The 22,223-nt window shown below is 41.2% G+C and overlaps 1 protein-coding gene across 50 annotated transcripts in view; it reads left to right on the top strand.

Moving 5' to 3' along the window:
* The window catches only part of MAP4K4 (mitogen-activated protein kinase kinase kinase kinase 4), a 178,209-nt gene that overhangs the window by 141,075 nt on the left and 14,911 nt on the right, over positions 1–22,223 (top strand). For 2 of the 50 annotated variants that reach the window (XM_081833351.1, XM_081833379.1), the window contains exons 14-26: positions 112–198; positions 867–986; positions 1,950–2,111; positions 4,712–4,945; positions 5,896–6,002; positions 7,458–7,606; positions 8,283–8,380; positions 10,277–10,452; positions 10,946–11,066; positions 12,167–12,358; positions 14,430–14,547; positions 14,871–15,041; positions 20,799–20,942. In XM_081833351.1, coding sequence (XP_081689477.1) covers positions 112–198; positions 867–986; positions 1,950–2,111; positions 4,712–4,945; positions 5,896–6,002; positions 7,458–7,606; positions 8,283–8,380; positions 10,277–10,452; positions 10,946–11,066; positions 12,167–12,358; positions 14,430–14,547; positions 14,871–15,041; positions 20,799–20,942 — 1,879 coding nt within the window. Of the gene's footprint in view, positions 1–111; positions 199–773; positions 987–1,949; positions 2,112–4,711; positions 4,946–5,895; positions 6,003–7,454; positions 7,607–8,282; positions 8,381–10,276; positions 10,453–10,945; positions 11,067–12,166; positions 12,359–14,429; positions 14,548–14,870; positions 15,042–20,798; positions 20,943–22,223 lie in introns of all 50 variants that reach the window. The other 48 variants (XM_081833352.1, XM_081833350.1, XM_081833348.1 and 45 more) reach the window with 33 other exon arrangements.

Raw genomic sequence — 22,223 nt, 5'->3', positions numbered from 1 at the left:
GTGAATTACCACTGAAGACCATTGGGGCAAATGGTTCTTGGTGCTCCATTCAGGTGGCTCTGATGCTTTCCTTTTGGATAAATTGATTGCTGGGTAATTTCTGTGTGACAGGAGTATATCAGGCGACAGCTAGAAGAGGAGCAGCGGCACTTGGAAATCCTTCAGCAGCAGCTGCTCCAGGAGCAGGCCATGTTACTGGTAACGCCCTGTATCTGTCTTGTTCCGTAGCATTAGGGCTCGTTTAGCTATCCCTCCCCTGAGCTTTGGGCAGAGCTGTGGTGATCACCAGACCATTTTGGTTAGTGCTGTGGACTGACAGGCTCAAATGGAGACGTCCTCTGTGGTCATGCTACTTTGGGCAACTTTTCGAGGTGGCTTCTATATATTTATTTCCCTGTTAAAGAGTTAACTGTTCTCTTGGTAGATAGCAAGGTTTTGAATAGAACTTGGCATTCTGTGAACAAACTAGAATGCTAAGGGCTGAAAACTCTAAGCACACACCATAGGATTTTTGTCTAGTATATTCTTACTTTTGAAACCACCGAAACCAACTTTTAATTGAATTCTTTCTCTGTCCAGTGATATTATGGTTAGCAACAAGCTGTCAGATTTTTCCACAGGTAATATGCTATTTAAAATCCCAGTCATTTTGCTCTGTTATCAAACAGGGGGGACAAAGGGCATTGTCTTTTTAAAAAGTCGAGAATGAATCCAGAGAAGAGGCGAGCTCTGCAGTGTCCCATAGATTTAGTGTTCTCCTCTCCCTCTCCAAGGAGTGCCGATGGCGGGAGATGGAGGAGCACCGGCAGGCAGAGAGGCTCCAGAGGCAGTTGCAACAAGAACAAGCATATCTCCTGTCTCTACAGCATGACCACAGGAGGCCGCACCCGCAGCAGCCCCAGCCACCACAGCAGGAAAGGAGCAAGCCAAGCTTTCACGCTCCCGAGCCTAAACCCCACTACGAGCCCGCTGACAGAGCTCGAGAGGTATTTTCTTTCCTTCGTTGCTTAAACATTGATCCGGTGTCCACTGTTCCCTAGAAAGTAATAGAATGACGCTTAGGAACTGTGTAATATTAAGGCTAGAATGGGGCATAGAGACCGGTTATGAGCCACTCTCTTGGTTTCCTAGCTGAGAAATTGCGGTTCAGAGAAGTGAAAGGACACTTGCCCAAGGTCTCTTATCTGCTTAGTGGTTTTTCCATAGATGACTAGAGTGCCTCTGTTAACAAATTGCAGAGGAATTGAACACTAAACAGAGAGAAGATTGTATGGCAGAATCATTCTTACAATGTAAACAAAGGGAATGGTGGCCTGGTTAGCTATTTTTCCAAAACCACAATGAAAATAAAGTGTGGCTGTAGCCCAGTTTACTAACTTTTCAAAGACTGTGATTTGTCACTGTACTGGCACATTTGGGCTACCCAGAGCCTCACAGTAAGGATGTGGCAAAGCAGTAACTGTTTGGGGATACTAGGAATAGGGGGACCTGGGCAGCTTCTAGAGTGTGTTTAAACCTGGCCTATAGGTGGCATCCTTCTACCATGTCTTACCCTAATTCTAGGAACAAGTGTTCTGCTGATTCTGGAATGCCTTTATTTTGGTAGAATAAAATGTGTTTTGGCTTCCTGGTGATAATCTTTTAATCTGTTGTTAAGTTTGTTGTGACATTAATTTTTTTTTTCCTAGTTTGTCATCATGTACAATCTAAGAATTCTTGCCAAGAGATTTTAAAGGCTTAATTTTTATCTTCATAAGTATTTCTTTATCTCAAATCAAATTTTAGCCCTATTTTATTTGTCCCCTCTCTTTTTAAGCCACCCCTCTCTTTCCTCGTAGTTGGAGAAAAGAGAAAATTTCTCTCTAGGGCCCTTCCACTTTCAGGCTTTCTTTGGGATCTCAGCTTTTCCCTACTAACACTGAGTTATGTCTTCTAATTCTCTGATGCAGGTGGAAGATAGATTTAGGAAAACTAACCACAGCTCCCCTGAAGCCCAGTCTAAGCAGACAGGCAGAGTATTGGAGCCACCAGTGCCTTCCAGATCAGAGTCTTTTTCCAATGGCAACTCCGAGTCTGTGCATCCTGCCCTGCAGAGACCAGCTGAGCCACAGGTAGCAACAGCCACGTGGCTGTGGGCCGAGGAGACTCACACCATAGCTCACTAAGCCATGGGCCTGCTTGTAATGTTTACGGTTTGGTTTGTTACCACATTTAGAAAGAAAAGAGATTAGTAGGAGTGATTTTCGATTAACATACAGGCAGTATACCCTCAGTTGATAGAGAAAAGGGGAGGGCTTTTTTGTTTTTTAAGATTTTTGTTGTACTTACTAAGAATATCTAGACTCAGTGATTTCTTCTTCTGGTCTTTTTGTCTTCCCTATCTCAGATGTTCATAAACAAGTGCCTCCTTTCTCTAATACAAAAATTTTTCAGTTTAGGTTTTGGAAAGTTAGTATCATAAGTACATAGAGGGAGAACCAGAACCCTTTCTTAACCTTTGGTCCTTGGCTCCTGGCCGGTTCCATGAGTGGGCTTTAGAAAACCAATGTCTGCCCTGAAATTGCATGTATAATTTCTTGATTTTGTCCAACTGTGCATATTTTTCTGGGAAAAGGGGCTTTTATTAGATTCTCAAAAGGTTCAAGAGCCCAAAGAAAATACGCTCTAGTAGGTTAAGTGTGCATTCCCCTGAAGTAGGTCAGGGTAAAGGTTATGACCTTTCATTGGGTTGGCCAGAGCATTCTGCCTAGTCTAGGTGAGGGAGAACCTCCTCTGGGCTGAGTGCTGTGTGGTTAAAAGAGAACCCCCAGTACTATCCAGAGAAGGAAGGCAACAGCAGGGATTGCCCATGTTAAAGATCTGAATGATCCTTAAAACACAGATTCCTATTTTCTTACTGAAAGTAAGTGACTTTTAGATATTTTGCTCCTTGAAGCTGTGTAATCCAGAATATTGGGAACAGGTTCTTAAGCCTGAGTTTACTTGTCACTGATGTGTGCAAATGTTAGGGGACAAAAGTTCATATTCTTGTGATAAAAGTAGTTGTGGTGTTCTGAAAAATCCAAGTGAGGATTTGAACATGCTTTACAATCAATGGTCCCAGTGTGGAGGAGTTGTTAAAAAAAAAGAAGAACCAGAACTAAACAAAGGGCATGTTTGTGGCGGTGGGGGTTATTGGGAGGCAAGGAGATACTTACATGGGGTCAGCAGTTTCTTGATTCACACAAGAGCTGACCCACAAGCCAGAGAGTGAGGAAAGCAGGACAGAGGGAAGGGAAAGAGGACTGGTAGAATAGATTTGACAGCACTTGTATGAAGAGTCCAAGACTAAAATCTCTATTCTGAAAGTTAAACTATACTGCAAATTGAAAATTTTTATCTGTTTGGCCACTAAAAGTTTAAGAAATAGGAATTCCTGAATTATGTAGGCTACTTCTATATTAATTAACTAATGTAGTGCCTAGAGATAGTCTCCTTTTTCCTCCTTCTACCTAAAGTTGCTTTGGGCTGAAACCTCTACTTACGAAAACATTCTTTGAGGAGACTAGGATTCTATTTTGAAGCCCATTTTTTATTATAGTTACAGATAATAGTTTCATTTTCAGATTTTTCCCCCTGAAATTTTTAAACATTTTAACACTCTGAGATTATTCCACTCTGAGATTTTTCCACCAATAAGTGGAATTTGTCACTCTCCTGGAAGTCATAGAAATCATGACCTGGGACTTATTCTGAATCTTGCATTTGGAGAGGTAGAACCAGTTGTGATTTGGATTTTTAGTTTTCTTAAATGTGTTGATATAATGGATAGCATAGCTAGAATTATGTAAATGGCAATCTTGAACACTTATTTTAAAATGATAAAATACAATAAAGAAAATACAGATTATTTCAGAGATTGCTTTACCAGCTTAAAAAACAACCAGATTAACTCAGGTGACAAGTAGTTGTCCTGTTTCTTCAGTTGTCAGGTAGAAGGCATATACTCCAGTAGCAGTCATTAGAGGGAATGATAGTACTGAATATTCCTAAAGAAACCAAAATTCCTTTTCTTGTAACTACTATGAACATGTATGGAGATCTCTAAGGTTTGAGTGTTTTAGGACCTGGGAGAAGAAAGAGGCAAAATCGTGGGTGTATTTGAAAAGTTGGCTGTTTTTAAGTTGTATTACCATAGTCTGCCAACACACAAGGGGTTTGTCTTTGCTCATGAATGTGTTGTTCTGTGGTTATTTGGTCTGAAACCTTATGCTGCCAGGTGCCATGAGGATGGATAGCTAGGTCTGAATGTATGGCAGTGTCTGTCTTGTGATTTTTCTTTCCTCCCTCTCTCTCTGTGCCTGTCAACTCTGCTTTGACATGGATGTGCATGGAGCACGTTGTCCTCCCTTTTAGGACCGGAGGTCTACCAGGGTTTTTTTTGTTTTGTTTTGTTTTGTTTTGTTTCATTAATCTTCATGTTTACTGCTATCTGTAATGTTAGTCTGGATATTAAAAGTTTTCTTTATAAATGTACATTTGGTTTTTTCTATATATTGTGTTCCCCAGACTGCTTTTTCACTTAGAAGTGTAACTGTTCCACTGCTTGGCTTACCTAGGACTGTATTGCCCCTGTTTGCCTTTCCCCATTTCTTGGTTTGGATTTGGTATTGACCGGAAAAGCGTTTTATGCGGAACGCATTGAATGTTTTGTGTTTTGTTTTCTTGTAAGGTACAGTGGTCCCACCTGGCATCTCTCAAGAACAATGTTTCCCCTGTCTCGCGATCCCATTCCTTCAGTGACCCTTCTCCTCCCAAATTTGCACACCACCATCTTCGCTCTCAGGACCCATGTCCACCTTCCCGCAGTGAGGTGCTAAGTCAGAGTTCTGACTCTAAGTCGGAGGTACCTGACCCCACCCAAAAGGCTTGGTCTAGATCAGACAGTGACGAGGTGCCTCCAAGGGTAAGAAGCAGAAAGACAGATGTGTGCTGCTTTTTTCCTTTTTGTTATTTTTTTTTTAATTATTTATTTTAACTAAGGGTATGGTGACTTCACCAGAATGAAGGGGCAATGAAACTTCAAAGGAACTTTTTACAGTGGGGAAAGTTCCATAGTTACTCAGTTAAATTCAGCCAGCAGCCAGTTAGCTTTTTATGGTTGTCGTTAACTCTATACTTAAACACAAAGTAACAGAATAATATATGAGTAAGTCTATAAAGAATATACTCCTAGAACAAAAAGAATCAAAATATATTTTAGCTGTTGTCTTAAACATTTATACAAAAGCTACAAATTATTTTGTAATATTAATGAATATCAAAATTTTCAGAAAAGGTTCTTTTAAGAAAAATTTTACATTAAAATTCCCAAAAAATGATTTTTTTTTTTTTTTAAATTGAGGGATTTTTGGTTTCCTTTTCAATTTTTTGTTGTGTTGTTTTGGTAATTACTTAATGGTGAAATTAAACAAAAGGCACATTTTCATTTCGTTTATTTTTCCTCCACTTGGAATTTGCTTCCTCTGAATATTTTCTTGCTTCCTACCAGTCTTTGTTTCCTACTGATCCAGTTGTAGACCATTGTTTGATTCCTTTGAGCTTATTTTCCTGATTCTCACATTATCTCAGCAAAATGCTTTGTATGTCCCTTGCCATGAAGCTTCAGTCCAAACATCATTTGAATGTTACAGAAGCATAGAAAGGCTGTTTGTCCTGCCTCCTTTGATGCCTTTGACTGAATTTTCTCTATCGTATTGTATCAGTGGAGGGCAGAGAAGGATCAGGGATGGGGGTGGGGGGTAGTGATAGTAAGGCTCACATAAGTAGGACTGTTCTAAAAATATGTTTTGGTAAGGAAATCTTTTTTCTTCTCATATTTTCAATAATTTAATTGCTGTGTTTTTCTACCCAAAGGTTCCTGTGAGGACAACGTCTCGTTCCCCTGTTCTGTCCCGTCGGGATTCCCCACTGCAAGGCAGTGGACAGCAAAATAGCCAAGCAGGTCAAAGAAACTCCACCAGGTAAGAGAAGAGGGAAGCTTAAAAACAGGTTTACTGCATGGCATATTACATCATGTTTGTTTTCATAAAAATGTTCATAAACATGGAACGTCTGAGGTAAAGAGATGGTCACTTTATAAAAGAAAAACTGCCAGAAAATCCATTATCGTGAATAACAGCAAACTGGTCTCTAGTGAGTCTGAATCCAGTTGTGTATTTCAGCACTTTTAAAATCAAAACTCTCTGGCTCTGTAAGAGCAAGTGGATGGAACAGCAGGGAAGGCATGGGAGAGATTAAGAGAATTGGAACCTGAGGGAGCTTATCATCTAAAGGATGTCCCAAGTGCTTTGGATTGGTACAGAAATCACAAACAGGCTACTAAAGAAAAGTCACTGGTTGACTTACAGTCTGTAATAAACTAGTGAATTAATCAAATAATATTTTTAGGTTGTAGAGCTGTTCTGCGTACTATACAGTAGCTGTTAGCCACATGAAGCTACTTAAATTTGAATTTAACTTAATTAAAATTCAATAAAATTAAAAGTTAATTTCCTTAGCTACACTAGTCACATTTCATGTGCTCAGTAGCCACATGCAGGCATGGCTACCATGTTATTACCAGTCAGCTATATATATATATTCATCCTGTCAAGTGATTTCCATTGGCCAGTGCCATCCTAGGGGAAGGAAGGAGCACTGTGTTGACTATTTTGTACTTAATCTCATTGAACCTCTGAAATTAGCCTTCTGCACGTGGAGCCTTGATATAACTTGGAGCACAAAGATGGGTGACAGACCAGAATCTGCAGAGAGCATTCTTAGTCCTTAAATGATGAGGGTGCACTGTGGGATTCTCCTGTGACTGAGCCTGTGTATTAATTGTGTTCTAGCAAATTTATGCTCTGGGTGCATCCTTGGCCAGGGAGCATTGTAGCCTATGCTCTGTGGCATTTCTAACTCCGTTCCTACAAAGTGTAAGTGTCAGCTCTTAATGGCATTGATGGACAGTGAGATCAACAGCCTAGAAGCAGCATAATTTTGTGTGTGACTATATTAAGTGGAATTTTTTTTATAATAAGAAACTGAGTTTATAGCTGTGACAGGAATAGTTAACACTTTTCGACTGAGCAGTTGCATTTCCTGTCAGTCGTGATGAAGATTTGGGGTCTGGCTAATGGTAGCCTGTTATTTAACATTTTTTATTTAAGCTTATCTGAGATATTTCATACACCCAAAACTAATGTAACGTTGTGTGTCAGCTACAATTTAAAAAAGGGTATCTGAGATAAAAACCCATGAATGATGTCGTTGTAACTTTTGATGAATTTAATGTTGAATGCTGTTTTTAGGCCATTTTTCCCCTCATTTTACCTACATTTCAAAGACATTGGTGGACACTTCATGCATCTGTTTATAATTTGATACTACATCTTGGGATAATGCATTAGCTGTTCTCTCTTCTTTTCTAACAGCAGTATTGAGCCCAGGCTGCTATGGGAGAGAGTGGAGAAGCTGGTGCCCAGGCCTGGCAGTGGCAGCTCCTCGGGGTCCAGCAACTCAGGATCCCAGCCTGGGTCCCATCCTGGGTCTCAGAGTGGCTCTGGGGAGCGCTTCAGAGTGAGATGTAGGATACCTTTGCTTTTCCCTTTCCCCATTAATGCTATTGGGCTATATGATCAGTATATTGGAGATCCTTTTCAATCATGTAAAAAGGCCTGTGGTTTTTTTCACAGCTGCATATCACAAAACAGTGTTTCGGTGCAGGTTGCTAATGATACCATAATCTTAATAATACAGAGTTCACTTTTGAGAGCTTATACATGCCTAGCACTGTGAGCACTTTATATGCATTATCTCATTTAATCCTTAAAAGAACCCCATGAGAGAGAGAGAGATGTGTTGTGTCTCCATTTTATAAACTTAAAGCAACTTCAATTTAGTGAGCTGAAGTAACTTGTCCAAGGTGATTAGCTAAATGTCCGAGCTGGGATTTGAACCCACTTCTTTCAATATGGACTCCCATCAGTGCTGTCATTATTATTGGTTATTTTAACCCTCAAAATAATAAGCTAATGAAAATCCCCTCTATTGTATTATTGACATAGTGTAACAACGTATTGTGAATACACGTTAAGCAGAGTCAGGTCTGCGTGTGGAGACCTGCCTTGAGTGGGGCTACCAGAAGTGGGCGGGAGGGAAGGGGAGAGAAACAAAGGCTAGGGGTGGGCTGGGTCAGATTTGTGACACACATCTCTGTGCTTACCTGTTTCTGCCTTTCTTGGTTTTCTTGAATTTCACAGCATCATCCAAATCTGAAGGCTCTCCGTCTCAGCGCCTAGAAAATGCAGTGAAAAAACCTGAAGAAAAGAAAGAAGTTTTCAGACCTCTCAAGCCTGCTGTAAGAATTATACAAAATCAGTTTTATTTATTCTAAGCTTGAGTGAGTGAGGTCTTTCTATTAAAAATATGTAATCGAGAGGCCTGCAGTCCTTTCTGTGGCCGCCCCCTCCTCCCACCCCGCACAGATTTGAAGAATTAGAAGGAATACCATATCCTCAGACACATTTGTGCACACCCCCACCCACCTCGCTGTTGTAGTAATTTTTTTTTTTTTAAGTACAAAAGAGAGAAAAGCCTTTTTATAAATTTTATCTTTCCTCAGCATTAACCTTGACATATTCTTGATGAGTTGGGCATTTACAAAACTGGTTTTTAGAGTAAATATTTTTACATTCCCTTTTTCTTCAGCTCACCTATTGATTTAACTTCTGCCTTTGTTACTGGGAGTGACGGTTGTGACTTCCTCATACTTGGCCTGTAGTCCTTGTTGCATTAACTGACCATGTAACTCTGCCCATTGTGGGATTGTAAGCCTTTTGGAATTTTGATTTCCTGCTTGAATTGATTCCTGTCCTTCCCCTCACTCCCCTTCTTTGTCCCATGCTTCCTTGTGCTGTGCGTTCTTCATCCCTGATGGCTTCTCCGGCTCAATGAAACTGCTCTGCGCTGAAGGGCGAAGTGGTAAGCCCCATGTCTGGAAAATGCCGCAGCCGAGCAGCATTCCAATTGCCTCTTAAGCTTAGATTGTAGTCCATCTACATTTCCTTTCCTCCTTCAACTTGCCTTTTTTTCATTTCTAGAATTCAAAAGTTCTAAGCTTCTGCTTTATCTTTTTTAACATAGAATTTGCTGTGTATATTTATTATTATTACATAGAACTTCTAAAAATAACTTCTTAAAAAGCCCCAGTTGTAATCATGAAATAGTAAGACTGAAGGTCCGATACTCTGTTATTTCAGAGGCTCAAGCTCAAAGAACAGCAACATATTCATAACTGCAGAGAAGGAAACTCCTTTGGAACTACTAAAAAGAGAAAGGAAAAATGACTACATAGCCCGCTTTTTTTTAAAAAAGTCATTACTTTAAATTATAATGCCCAAGTAGAAACCTTGGACTTCTGCATGAAGGTGTAGAGTATAAATAATAATCACGCTTAAAAATTATCTGTGGATAATTGCGTATTAAAATATCTCAGTATGGAAGAATCATGGGAAATGAAGCTGCTTTTGAAAAATGTCTTTTAAAGTAGATTTCCTTTCTGTCTGATGTTCATATTTGTTGGCAGTATTGCAGGAAAACGTGGGTCAGGTGGTGCCAGGGAAGCACCTTACCTCCTGCCCACAGCAGCACATGCTGCGTCCACTTTCTCACTTCCTGTGCCGTGGACCTTCTTAGGAATGTGGCAAGTTGTTAACACTCCGTGAGGTCAGATATGCTCACTTTTTCACTTTTCGTAGGTCTGAAATTGTTAAAATAAAAGGTGGAGTTAAAAATAACAAGTTCACCAAAGAAAAACTTCAGTCAGCCCAATTTAACTAAAATCTTGCTTTCTGGATAATCTCTTTGAAAGAAGACTTTGTTATATAGGCAGAACTCCAAGGATTTTCCTTCACAACATGTGTTGATCTAGAATTTTATGTTAGGGTTTTTAAAAAGCACTGTTAGCCTATCGTAAGCAGATTTATGTTTTTTATTGTTGTGAGATTTGAACTATGTACATTGGTAGCTTTTTATTTTTCCCCCTATTTTTTCACATTTTTTGGTCTTTTCTATCAAAAGCTTTAAGAGCTCACCTTCCTATGTTACTGGTGGATACAGAATAGCTTTACAAAATGGATGTCGTGGCTATTTTATCATAGTTAAAATGAAGAATGTCTCATAATTTGCTGTTTTCTTCCCAGTACCCCTGGCGCACACCCCTTTGCCTTACTCTCTTTTCTGTCCTGTGCGTTAGGATTTGACTGCACTGGCCAAAGAGCTTCGAGCAGTGGAAGATGTGCGACCACCACACAAAGTGACAGACTACTCCTCATCCAGTGAGGAGTCAGGGACGACAGATGAGGAAGACGATGACGTAGAACAAGAAGGGGCCGAGGAAGCCACCTCTGGACCAGAGGACACCAGAGCAGCGTCAGTCCTTGGTGTATTTTAGAGCGGCTGAGAGTGTCTCCACTGAACTCTTTCCATTTAGAACCAGTTTTTTCTAAACCTATCCTGACTTTATGAACATTTAACATTGAGTTCTCCTGGGTTCAGCAACAGGCAGCCTTCGTGTTCTTCCCCCTTCTCTTTGTCTGCGTGCGTGGGTGTGTCAGTGCTTCTCCCCAGTACCCCAGTGTATTTTATTTTTTTCTTTTTAATTTGACAGTATGACAAAAGGGAAGTTTCAGTTCAGTTGAACCACATTAACCATGAGAATTCATTTAGATGTTTTTGCTCAAAAGCAAACTATACTGGCAGACAGTTCTTTGTTGGAGGGGAAGAGCTAAACATTTGTTTTCTTTGAGGAAACGCTATCTGTAGCCTGATCTCGTCTTAGGCCTTTGGGAAGGTGAAGAATCTAAACAGGATGTCCTCAACTCATGGGATGATAGCCCTTCACTTCTGAATTTTGTCTCAATAGGTCATCTCTGAATTTGAGCAATGGTGAAACAGAGTCGGTGAAAACCATGATTGTCCATGACGATGTAGAAAGTGAGCCAGCCATGACCCCATCCAAGGAGGGCACTCTCATCGTCCGCCAGGTACCTGTGTCTTCTCTTTGTTGTTAGAGGCAGAGCTTCTCCTGTAGTCATTAACCCACTTGCTCATTCACTCACTCATGCTGTTTCTACATCATCATCTGTTTTCATGTTAACAAGACCCAGAGGGTAGAGTGTCGGGGGCTAAGGAGGCAGGTATGTGCTGCATGCCAAGGAGGTAGCTAGCAGTCTTCCACCCCACATTGCTGCTCCTCTGCATGTTGTGCGGCAGCCCTCATTCGAGCACCACGCTGATTCTCACAGTCTGTGTCTGAGTAGTAGAAAAGCCACAGGGAGTCCCTTCAGCAGGCTCTCAGAGCGAGGAGGCAGAGCCCAGGCTGGAGCAGAGCAGCCACGGATGTTCTGCAAAGAGCTCCCAGCTCTGAGCGTCCGCCGTGCTGCAGCAGGAGCAGCCCTTAGGCAGGAGCAGTGGACGAGCGGATGAGCCTCATCAGTCACAGGAGGGCCTCGTGGAGCAGAAGGGTTGGGAGGACTCTCTTGGCGTGTTCTAAAACGTTAGTTTCCTCACTTGTTGAATATTAAATGTGTACCACCCCGATGTGCTCAGTTCGGATTACTCAGCTTTACAACTGTCTGTTCATTTCTTAGCTTAGAAGACAGAGAAGTGATGTGCTTCCCATGACAGAACAGGCGCCTTTCTAGTGTTTTGGACTTTTCCTGAGTGTGTTTCATGCAATGGCAATGCATTCGGATAGAAAGTGGGAAGAACGTGGAAAAGACCAGGATTCAAAGAAGCGACAGGGTACTCTCTAGAGCTTTAGACAGGAAGATTTTTTAAGGAAAAAAAAAAAAGGGCGAGTGGTTTTGGTGACAACAGCTAGTGTGGCAGAGAAACCAAATTAGACAGTCACTGACGCTCAAGTCCTGTGGCCACCAGATGATGAGGTACTTTGAATTCTGTTGGCTCAGTCGAGGCATTTGGCGAGGAAGTGTGAACAATTCCGACCAGTTTCCTGTGGTCTTTCCTTGATTATTTAACAGAGTTTGAAAAGTCACACAGCACCTTTAAGTCAGTTATCAGTAGGGTCATAGGGAATGTCAGCAGCGTTTGAGCGAGACGAGTGTGCCTGTTTTTTCTACAGAGTACAGTTGACCAAAAGCGCGCCAGCCATCATGAGAGCAATGGCTTTGCCGGTCGCATTCACCTCTTGCCAGATCTCTTACAGCAAAGCCATTCCTCCTCCACTTCCTCCACCTCCTCCTCCCCATCCTCCAGCCAGCCGACACCCACCATGTCCCCACAGACACCCCAGGACAAGCTCACTACTAATGAGGTATGTCTCGCACCACAGCTGGCTGCTTTCCTAGGGTTTGACCAGCACTGCCTAGTAGCTAGTTTGCAGAGGAGACCTTTCCCACGCCCCTCACCCCTCCTTCCCCACCCGCTTTCTTCTGTCACCTACCCTTCTCCCCAACCCCAAGTAACATGTTTCAGATCTGCATACAAATCCCGTAACCCTAGATCAATGTCCCTCCAACTTGCCAGTTCACTGTTTACTTTTCTCTAGATAAGTGTAGTTGCATGGCTTTCTTTATTCAGTTTATTTTTTTAAGTCTAAATAAAATGATTGCTGTGTTCTCAGATCCATTATGTATTTGGCATGAAATTCTTGTAGTCGTTTGTGGAATCAGCCCTTTTCATTCTTTTTATCTGACAAATAAAATATAGAAAAATTTGGTTAAGCAGACCTGGCCTTATCTGGACACACTTGTTATCCTCTACAGGAATCTCCTTCAAACAGGGCTGGATTGGTTTTTTGTTTTTGATGGGGGGAGATTGTTGGTTGGTTAATCATTTGTTTTCACCAACCCTGTTAAAAGGACTTCTTTCCTTGAAATTCACAATCACTCAGAGTTGTAAGAAAAGGCCAAATGATTTTTAGGGAAATCTAGAAAATTAGGATGCTAAGAAGAGCAAAGGTCTGAGCATGCTTTTAATTTAAATTTTTGAATGGGAAATCCTGTGTGCTCGTTTGAAGGCTTGGCTGTGGTGCTCAGTCTGGGTGCTAGGTGGGTGATGCTTTGATCTTTGGAACAAGATGATGCCCCCAGTGCAGTGACAGAGTCCACCTTGAGCACCCTGTACTAAATTAAACAAGTGGTTTGATTTCTTGGGAGGTTTGGTTTAAATGCATTTGCCTAACAGTTGAAGGAGGTTGAAAGTGGCATGGAGCTTCAGCCAATCTTGTTAATGTAAGCATTTAACTGCGAGCCTGCTCCTATTTTGGTTCCCTTTTTAGAAAGAATCAGAATAATCCTCTCCCCCTAAGGAGCAGGGCCAAGTCAACTGCTTCTAAGGTGGGCTTGCATAAGATTGGCTATTGGATGGATTGGCCATTGATCATAGGACAGGGTGGGAAGCTTGCCAGCAGGCAGCTGTGTCAAGTGGAAGGAGAGAGCCTGGGAGCCTAGGTGGGCTTGGGCTCTAGGACATGGCGACTTTTAGCTGCCCATGGAGGGCGAGAAAGTTTTCAGGACTAAAAAGCACTTGATTGGAAGTGTTCTTTTTTCTCCAGTGATATATCCCACCTACACTCACATTTCTCCTTATATTTATATTTAAACTTGGCTCCATTTTGCTCTAATGTACAGTATTTACTATAACCCTTAACTCACTAAACTGGCAAGTTTATTTTTCTGTTTGTTTTGTTTTTAATTGTCATTACATTTCCACTTAACAATTTGTTTCACTTTCTTTGTGTTTTTTTCGGTCTTAAGTTACACTATTAACCAAAACACTAGTGCTCCTAAAAGAGCAAAAGTATGTGCCATATCTTGTCATTTGCACCTTTCACTAATGAGCCCCTGTTCGATACGGGTTTCCTGATGATGCGCCTAAAATGGTGGTCGCCAGAGCTTCTGTAGCTTTCTGGCAAGAGGCTCATGTTAAAATGAATAATACGAAGTAAAGATTTGCCAATATTCCAACAGAAGTTAATTGGCCTTTTTTGGGCAGAAGAGTAAATTCAGAAATTGATGAACTGAGATAGACATTTCAAACCTCCTTTAGGAGTTTTTATTATAATTATTTATTTAAAAAAAAAAAAAACACAACAACCAGGAGCATGAAGTATAGATTTTGTTGGTAGCTCGCAGCATTCCTGTCTTAGATGAACAGTATTTCTGAAAAGAGATGTAGCTCTTTTGGTGGTTCCAGGTTGAACAGCCTGCTGGTGGGGTGTGTTGTGCACATGCAGAGGCACCCCTGAGAGTATCTGGGGGGAATGATGCAGGAGGAATAGGGCTTCCTAGTGGGAAACCGTGCAGTACAGAAGTGGATTGAAATGTTTTATGTTCATCTTTTTAATGTCATTTGTATTAATAAAATTGAAATTTACATTGCAGACTCAGTCCGCTAGTAGCACACTCCAGAAACACAAATCTTCCTCCTCCTTTACACCTTTTATAGACCCCAGATTACTACAGATTTCTCCATCTAGTGGGACAACAGTGACTTCTGTGGGTAAGTAAACTAGCAACAAGAAAGCAGCTGACAAACAGGACTCGGTCACTTTGTGTTGCTCTTTCTGGTGGCTTAGGCATGGCACGGTGGTGGTTTGCAGGCACAGACCTCAGATACAGAAACACCCATCCTGCTTGCATTGCCTTATTTGCAATGAGCTGCATAGTCAGTTTCCTTTTTCCATATACATTTCTTACAAATTTCTTTCCCTTGACAAAGAGTTGGTTGTAACATGTGAATATTTACTTGAGGTGTAGTCGGGGAGGGAGGCAGATGCAGTGTTTGTGTGTGCAGAAAATAATTTCAAGTGTACTGTGTTCTAGTTGGATTTTCCTGTGATGGAATGAGACCAGAAGCCATAAGGCAAGATCCTACCCGCAAGGGCTCAGTGGTCAATGTGAATCCCACCAACACTAGGCCACAGAGTGACACCCCGGAGATTCGTAAATATAAGAAGAGATTCAACTCTGAGATTCTGTGCGCTGCCTTATGGGGTAGGTATCTTACTCCTACTGTGACTGTCATCGTTCTATTTTCCTGAAGGGTGGACTGGTCTTTTAGAGAAGGTACTATTTTGGACAGTTTGGGGATTTTGTAAAGAGTTGTTGACAGATAAGTGGGAAGACTTCCATGATGCCCACCCTTATTACCTTCTCCTGCAGAAACATGCAGGTGTATGTGCGGGCTTGCACTTGTTTCAGCCACCGGGTATTGGAATGAAGGATTAAGTTAGATTGCTTTTTAAATGTTTCCATTGAACATTTTTGCCTTGCTCTTCATGACTTGGGCCTAACGTGGAAATGAAGCTTTTAAAAGCAGTCTGCCACAGGCCAGAGTGTGCAGAAGGAGCCTGTGGTGCCATCTTCCTGTTCCTTCTCCACGGTGGTGGTGCAGCCTCTTCACAGCTTACGACAGCACGAGAGGCTATGCCTGGGGAGGCTGCCACGCGAGGACTCTGCCCTCTCTCATTTGGGGACTGGCCTCTCTGTCTCCCCTGAGCCATCACCTTCCTCACTCCCACAGATAGACCCTCTGTTGGCTGTACCTTGTCTTCCAGTCCCACACTTTGTTCTTGTTCTCCTTCTGCCTAAACCCCGAAATCAGCTGTTTTTAGCAGGGACCCTCTTTCTAGTCCGTTTCTTCATCCCTTGAACGCAAGTGCCAAGTGGACAGAAGACGTGCGATCCATTTTGGTTTAAGTGCACAGCACATCGACCTCAACACGCTGTTTGTTGGAGTGTTCATGATGGCCTCTGCATCCCCAGTGACTAGATCAGCCCTCCTGTCCCCGCCCACCTTACCCCTCACCCTCAACCCCTAACCTTGCTAAAGCCTTGAGGCTGACGTGAGCGCCTCAGCTCTCACCTCCTGAACCTCGAGATGTTCCTCGTTCCTGTTGAAGAGAGGGTCTGTTAAAAGTTCCTCCTCGTCCACCTTTTCTACTTGTATGTGTCTGTTGACTTCTCTCCTGCCTCTTTCCCAAGCTCCTGCTCAGCCTCTCCCTCGGGGTTCGGGAGAGTCTTCTCCCCTCTGCAGACATACCCACTTTTTCTTTCACTCTTGCAGCTCTGGATTTCGCTCCTTGTCACCACTGAGTATCTTAAGTCCCCTAATGATCATAAGGCCTTTTCTGTATTAACCTCGTAGGTAAAGGTAACAGTAGCCACTTTGAGGGGATTACCGGGCTCGCGTACGGCAGCTTGGTCACCGCACGGCGTGCTGAAGTGTTGCTCTGGGAATGCCAGTTGTGATCACATCACAGGGTTGAATTCCACCGTGTTTGGTCTTTCTGAAGGCCCTTCGTGGGGAGTGTGTATCATCAAAATTCAGTACATTACAGTTCGTATAGAAATTAAGTAAGTTAATTCTTTTGAAATTGCTGAAGTCATTTTTATCTAGAATGTTTGCACTTGGTAGCAGTCTTACACTGATTTTATATTCCTCTACTGTCCTGCAAAGTGCTGGACCCTATTTTGTGCCATTAAATGATTTTTTAACTAAAATCCTTCTTTTTCCTAATTAACTTCTTTAATACCTCAGAGAAGAGAGTATCTCGAGCTTGTGTTTTTAAAGATGCAGTGGAACTTTCCATTTTATCAGTAGGTGGAAATGAAAGATAGGCAGATGACATAAAGTTGAAATCTGTTTCTGTAAATTGGTATATTTGAACTTTTCCTTGGCTTGGGGCACATCGGTGGTGGGTTTCCTTAAACTGCCTGTGATAGCTAAGCTAAAAGGTAAGTTAAAAAAGTAAGCCTTTTAAGTTAAGTTTAAAAATAAGCCTTTCAGAGACTTAGACCTAGAAAAGTTAAAACAAGTACTGTAAGAGTGGTAGACTGACAAGGGGAGAAAATTCAGAGGACACTGTAAGTATTAATTTGAAATGGTGACACATTTAAGTTCTGCTGACCAGTGTTGGATAGGTTAGATGGGTTTTTTTGTGCCTTTTTGGAACATGCTAGCCTCAGCATTCTTTTTTAATCATGTTACATAACTGACTTTTGTGAGTTGCTATATATTTATTATATTTTTGTAATAAGACACTTTTCCCATTTGCAGCCAGGATAATTTTAACACATATTTTGAACATCATTGTTCCCACCCTTTTTTTTTTTTTTTTAATTTTTTTAAATAAAATCTCTACAGCCAACGTGGGGCTCAAACCTATAACCCCGAGATCAAGAGTCGCATGCTCTACCAACTGAGCCAGCCAGGCACCCCAGTTCCCCACTCTTAATAGTAAACTGCAGTTTAATACAGAGCTTTGCCTGTAATATCATCATAAAATTTAAAGGAAACTTTAAATCACATGTTATAGAGCTCTTAGCCATTTTTCCCATCAACCTATACCAGATTCCTATGAATACAATTGTAGTGCCTAGTACAGCTTACCTTTGAGCAATTAGCATTTAAAGTTTAATTATATCTAACAGTTGAAAGGTTTAAAAAACACATTTATAAAAGGTTATTGCAGCATGCAACTTAATTTTTTTGATAGGCCCATAATTTCCAAGGTGGTTATTTTCCAGTGACTGTCAATGTTCTGTTGACTGCTAACACTTAGTACTTCACAAAATTACACAGTTCTTAGAAATATATAATGGAGAATTACAAGGAGTGTAAGTGCCAAAATATATGCATTCTTTGTGTTTATGAATAGACTTTTTCAGCTTTGTCTTTTATTCCTTTATTAATTCATTACTGTAAAATCTTGATTGATGTTTGGATGCTATTTATTTTTGGAAACCACAAATAATAGGAAGATTTCAAAGGCTCATACTTCTGGTAGTTATTACCAGATTCTTGACATGGATTTTTTTCAGCTAACTTGATATTGAAGATTGGGAAAATACTGACATGCTACACGAAATGGAACCTTTAGAATGGACTCTATCTGTAAGCAACTCTGTCAATTAATGTTTTGTTTTTCTGCTTCAAATAACTGAAACTAGTTAAAATTATCTCACCTAGGTATATGGAGGGAAAACACTAAGAATAATGTCCTATTATAGTTCTACATTTGGTAGGGAGATAGTCACCACAAAAAAGTAAAATGATACGAAAATGAGTGGAGCATTACATAAATGTTAATTTCTCTTACAGTGATGATAAATGAGTTTTTTAATTGGACAGCAATTTTTTTCTTAAAATTCAGTCATTATCTGATGTGTATGATATTTCTATTAAAAAACTTTTTTGTGGAAAACATGAAGACCTGCCTGTAAGCCTTAAAAAAGTGTAAGGCTGTGAGCCCCAGTTCAAAGCCACAGTGTTACCTGGTGAGTAAAATATCAGTATCAACCATAGCTGCACTGGCTGTTATGATAACCACTAGTCTCATGTGACTATTTAAACTTTAAATGAATTAAAATAGAAAATTGAGTTCTTTAGTTGCACTGGCCATATTTCAAGTGCTCAGTAGCCACATGTGGCCATTGGCTAACACGTCCGACATCAAGGTACAAAGTTCTGTTGGACAAGGCTGATCTGGATGGCACATCCTAAAAATCTTAGTTATAGGTGATAGATTGAGCCATATGCATTCATAAGCCTTTTTCCTTATCTGTGCAAATGATCATATTTTGAGGGTTTTGTTTACTTTTAAGGATCACTCTAGATGGATAGTGAATACTCAGATTTTTCTCTTTTCCCAAAAATTCGAGAGGCTTCCCTCAAATTTTTGGAAGCTGTTTCATAGTATGCCAGGCTCTAACAAGTTCTCACTGCCGTTGTACTAGGTGGAAAGCACCTGTGATTTGGTGGAAGTGTATGTGGGGCAGCATAGACAGGGATACTCTCATAAAACTTAGGGCAAGGGCAAGATGGAAACCTGCATCATATGCCTAATAGATTTTTTTTTTTTTAATTTTTTTATGCCTAATAGATTTTTAATGGGGTACTTTTTTCAGGTCACACTATTACTGGAAACTGTAGATGTCTAGAATTTATGGGCACCTCTTTACACGTTTTACGTTTTTTGAGGACTCTAGGGATTGTGTTATGTTAGCTTAGAGCCTAAAAGTGCTTCGACATATTGGTAACTGTTGTCCTCGTGAATCTGGCACTCTGTTAGTTGGTGAAGTTCTTATTTGATTTTGAATGGCAGTGATAGTAACTGCATATGTAAATTCCAGGTTCCCAGCTTCCCCAAGATCCCAAAAGTTGCTTCCAGTTTCCTCAACAAGAATTGCTTGGGTAGATTTTGTCCTCCAAGTGTTCGGGTTTCACTTGCTCAGTACAGAACAGGCACAGAGCTGAGTGGGGGCTGGGAGAGTGTTTCCTTGTTGCCTTCACAGTTGTTCGTTGGAAGTTTTCTGGAAGCAGGGTGTGTGTGTGTGTGTGTCTGTGTAATAAAACATGGATCCTATGATTCAGGAAATACATGTTATTCTTTCCTATCTTTCCATCTATCTGAAACTATTGATTGAACAGTTTGTAAAAGCACAGATACTTTATTCCTGTCTCAGTGAGTTTATTAGCCAGTTTAGGGAATCAGTGCAAACATGTATGTGCCCAATTGTGTAGGAGTGTAAGGTGATCTGTACTATATGTTACAAAGTTGGCTTAGACAATGAAGGTTAGAGGTCAAGGAAACAAGGCATTTAGGGAAATAAGGGAATGATAAAGAGAGAAAAGTAAGTTGGTTCAAGGTATGGAGAGATTTGAATGCCAAATTGAGGCTTTTATACCCACCTATAGAGAGTGTATAGTTCTGAAAATATGGTAGGACCTAATGAGTATTGTAAGAAGATTAGGATTGTTTTGATTGCTGCCATGAGAAGGTAGAGGGAGGGTGTTGTAACAACCTCTGTTAAAGTCTCTGTCCATCAGTTACAAGGTGGCCAGTGCCTCAAGTAGGGTGGGAGCAGAGGAAAGGGAAAGGAAGGAGGTCTCCTCTGGTTCTAGTGGTAAGTTTGGCTGGTTGTATGGAGCAGGTGGTGGTGCTGTTACAGATAAGGCAAAAGTTGAGAAGCTGGTCTCAGTAGAAATTTACAGCAGGTAGAAAAGCAGGTGGAGTATGGAATTATGAGTTGATGGTTCTGAGATGCTCCTCCAGCAGACAGACAGCAAAGGAGAAATCTGTGTTTAAGAAGCAGAGAAGGTGCATGCAAACCAGGAAGGAGACTCAGTGCAGCTGGAGAGTGGGAAGACATGGCAGCACATAGAGAAGCCAGGACTGCTCCCATGGGGTGGTCATGGTATTTTAATATTCCTAAGAAGTTCAAGGGACAGAGGACTGAGTGCCATTGTTTCTTTTTTGATGATGATGGAGAATGGTCTTTAAGAAAACCTTAAGGTGAGTGATGGATCAGTCATAAACTGGTAAGGATTTGAGGTGGCTATTTATAGCTCGTGCCAGAAGTTTGCTGATGAAAATAAAGACAGATAAAGGAAGCACGAAGAAGTCATGGTATCCGACAAAGGTTTGTTCAAGTGTCTAATGTGGCTAATGAGATACAGAATCTGTAACACCAAGGAGATGGTGAGCTCGAAACATTCTGGGGAAACTGGTGAATTATGCAGGAGATTGAGGGGATGTGGTGTGTGTGTTTTCTCTCATATCCTTTTTTAAACTGCCACTTCTCTATTTGTTGTCATTTGGTCACTTTAACCTCTGACTATTCCAAGCATTTCTTTTTGTGTGTGATTAAGGAAACCACTCTTTTCCAGATAGGTGCTGTTATCCTTTCCATACAACCAGACTGCCAAGCACAGCATAAAATTCAGGTCTTTCTGTGTCCTTGAAACAGGAGTGAATTTGTTAGTGGGTACAGAGAGTGGCCTGATGCTGCTGGACAGAAGTGGCCAAGGGAAGGTGTATCCTCTGATCAACCGAAGAAGATTTCAGCAGATGGATGTCCTTGAAGGCTTGAATGTCTTGGTGACAATATCTGGTAAGTGTTCATTTAGTAAAGCAGGATTGCTTCCCAGCACTAAACTTCCATTAGTTCTTTCTTTCTTTTTTTTTTTTTTTTAAAGATTTTGTTTGTTTATTTGAGAGAGAGAGCACAAGGTGGGGGGGCAGAGGGAGAAGGAGAAGCAGAAGCAGGCATCCCACTGAGCAGGGAGCCGGACGCGGGGTTTGATCTCAGGATCCCTGGGATCCGGACCTGACTGAAGGCAGACCCTTAACCAACTGAGCCACCCAGGTGCCCCTAGGTCATTTTTTGAAGTAATGGCTAAATGAGGTAAAACCATAGCATGGTTTTACAATAAGGTGATAGAAAAATGTATTCAGATGTGACTGACAAGTACACCCTGAATCTGTGGCTCCTCTAAAGAGCAGTCTTGACATGCACTGTCTAGTAGACCTCTTCCACGTGACCACTCTCTGCCCTGGCGCTTGTGCGGCTTAATGTGGCTTCTCCAGCGTGTAGGTTTGTGCCCACTTCCACCCACAGGACTCTTTTCATGCAGAAGGAACTCTGCCACGATGGTAAAAGTACCATATTACGTTTTTTTTCTTACATCAGTTAACACATACGTTGCTTTTTTTTTTTTTAAGATTTTATTTATTTATTTATTTGACAGAAAGAGACACAGCGAGAGAGGGAACACAAGCAGGGGGAGTGGAGAGGGAGAAGCAGGCTTCCCACAGAGGAGGGAGCCCCATGCGGGGCTCGATCCCAGGACCCTGGGATCATGACCTGAGCCAAAGGCAGATGCTTAACAACTGAGCCACCCAGGTGCCCTCATAAGTTGCTTTTTAGAGAGTATTTTTTTCATATAAATTATGTAATATATGTTATTCTAGAAAATAAGAAACTAGTCAGAAAAGCAAGTAGGAGAAATGAAATGTAAAATCATCCAGAGATACTATACCTATTGACTCTTCAGTTTTTAACTTCTCATCTTTAAGCGTACACACACTCAATACAGACTTAAAGGGGGAAATTCTGCGTAAAAATGGTTATGCAACATTTCAAACATACAGAAAATAATAATGAGAGAATAATTACATAATAATGACACCCACGAGCTGATGAGTTACTTTTTTTTTTTTAAGATTTTATTTATTTGCGAGAGAGAGAATGAGAGACAGAGAGCATGAGAGGGAGGAGGGTCAGAGGGAGAAGCAGACTCCCTGCTGAGCAGGGAGCCCGATGTGGGACTCGATCCCGGGACTCCAGGATCATGACCTGAGCCGAAGGCAGTCAGTTAACCAACTGAGCCAC

Source organism: Leptonychotes weddellii, chromosome 10, assembly GCF_054177405.1.
Source record: "Leptonychotes weddellii isolate Sample4059 chromosome 10, ASM5417740v2, whole genome shotgun sequence".
NCBI classification, from domain to species: domain Eukaryota; kingdom Metazoa; phylum Chordata; class Mammalia; order Carnivora; family Phocidae; genus Leptonychotes; species Leptonychotes weddellii.
Note: the sequence above shows the minus strand (reverse complement) of the source record. Positions and strands in the feature narration are given on the sequence as shown.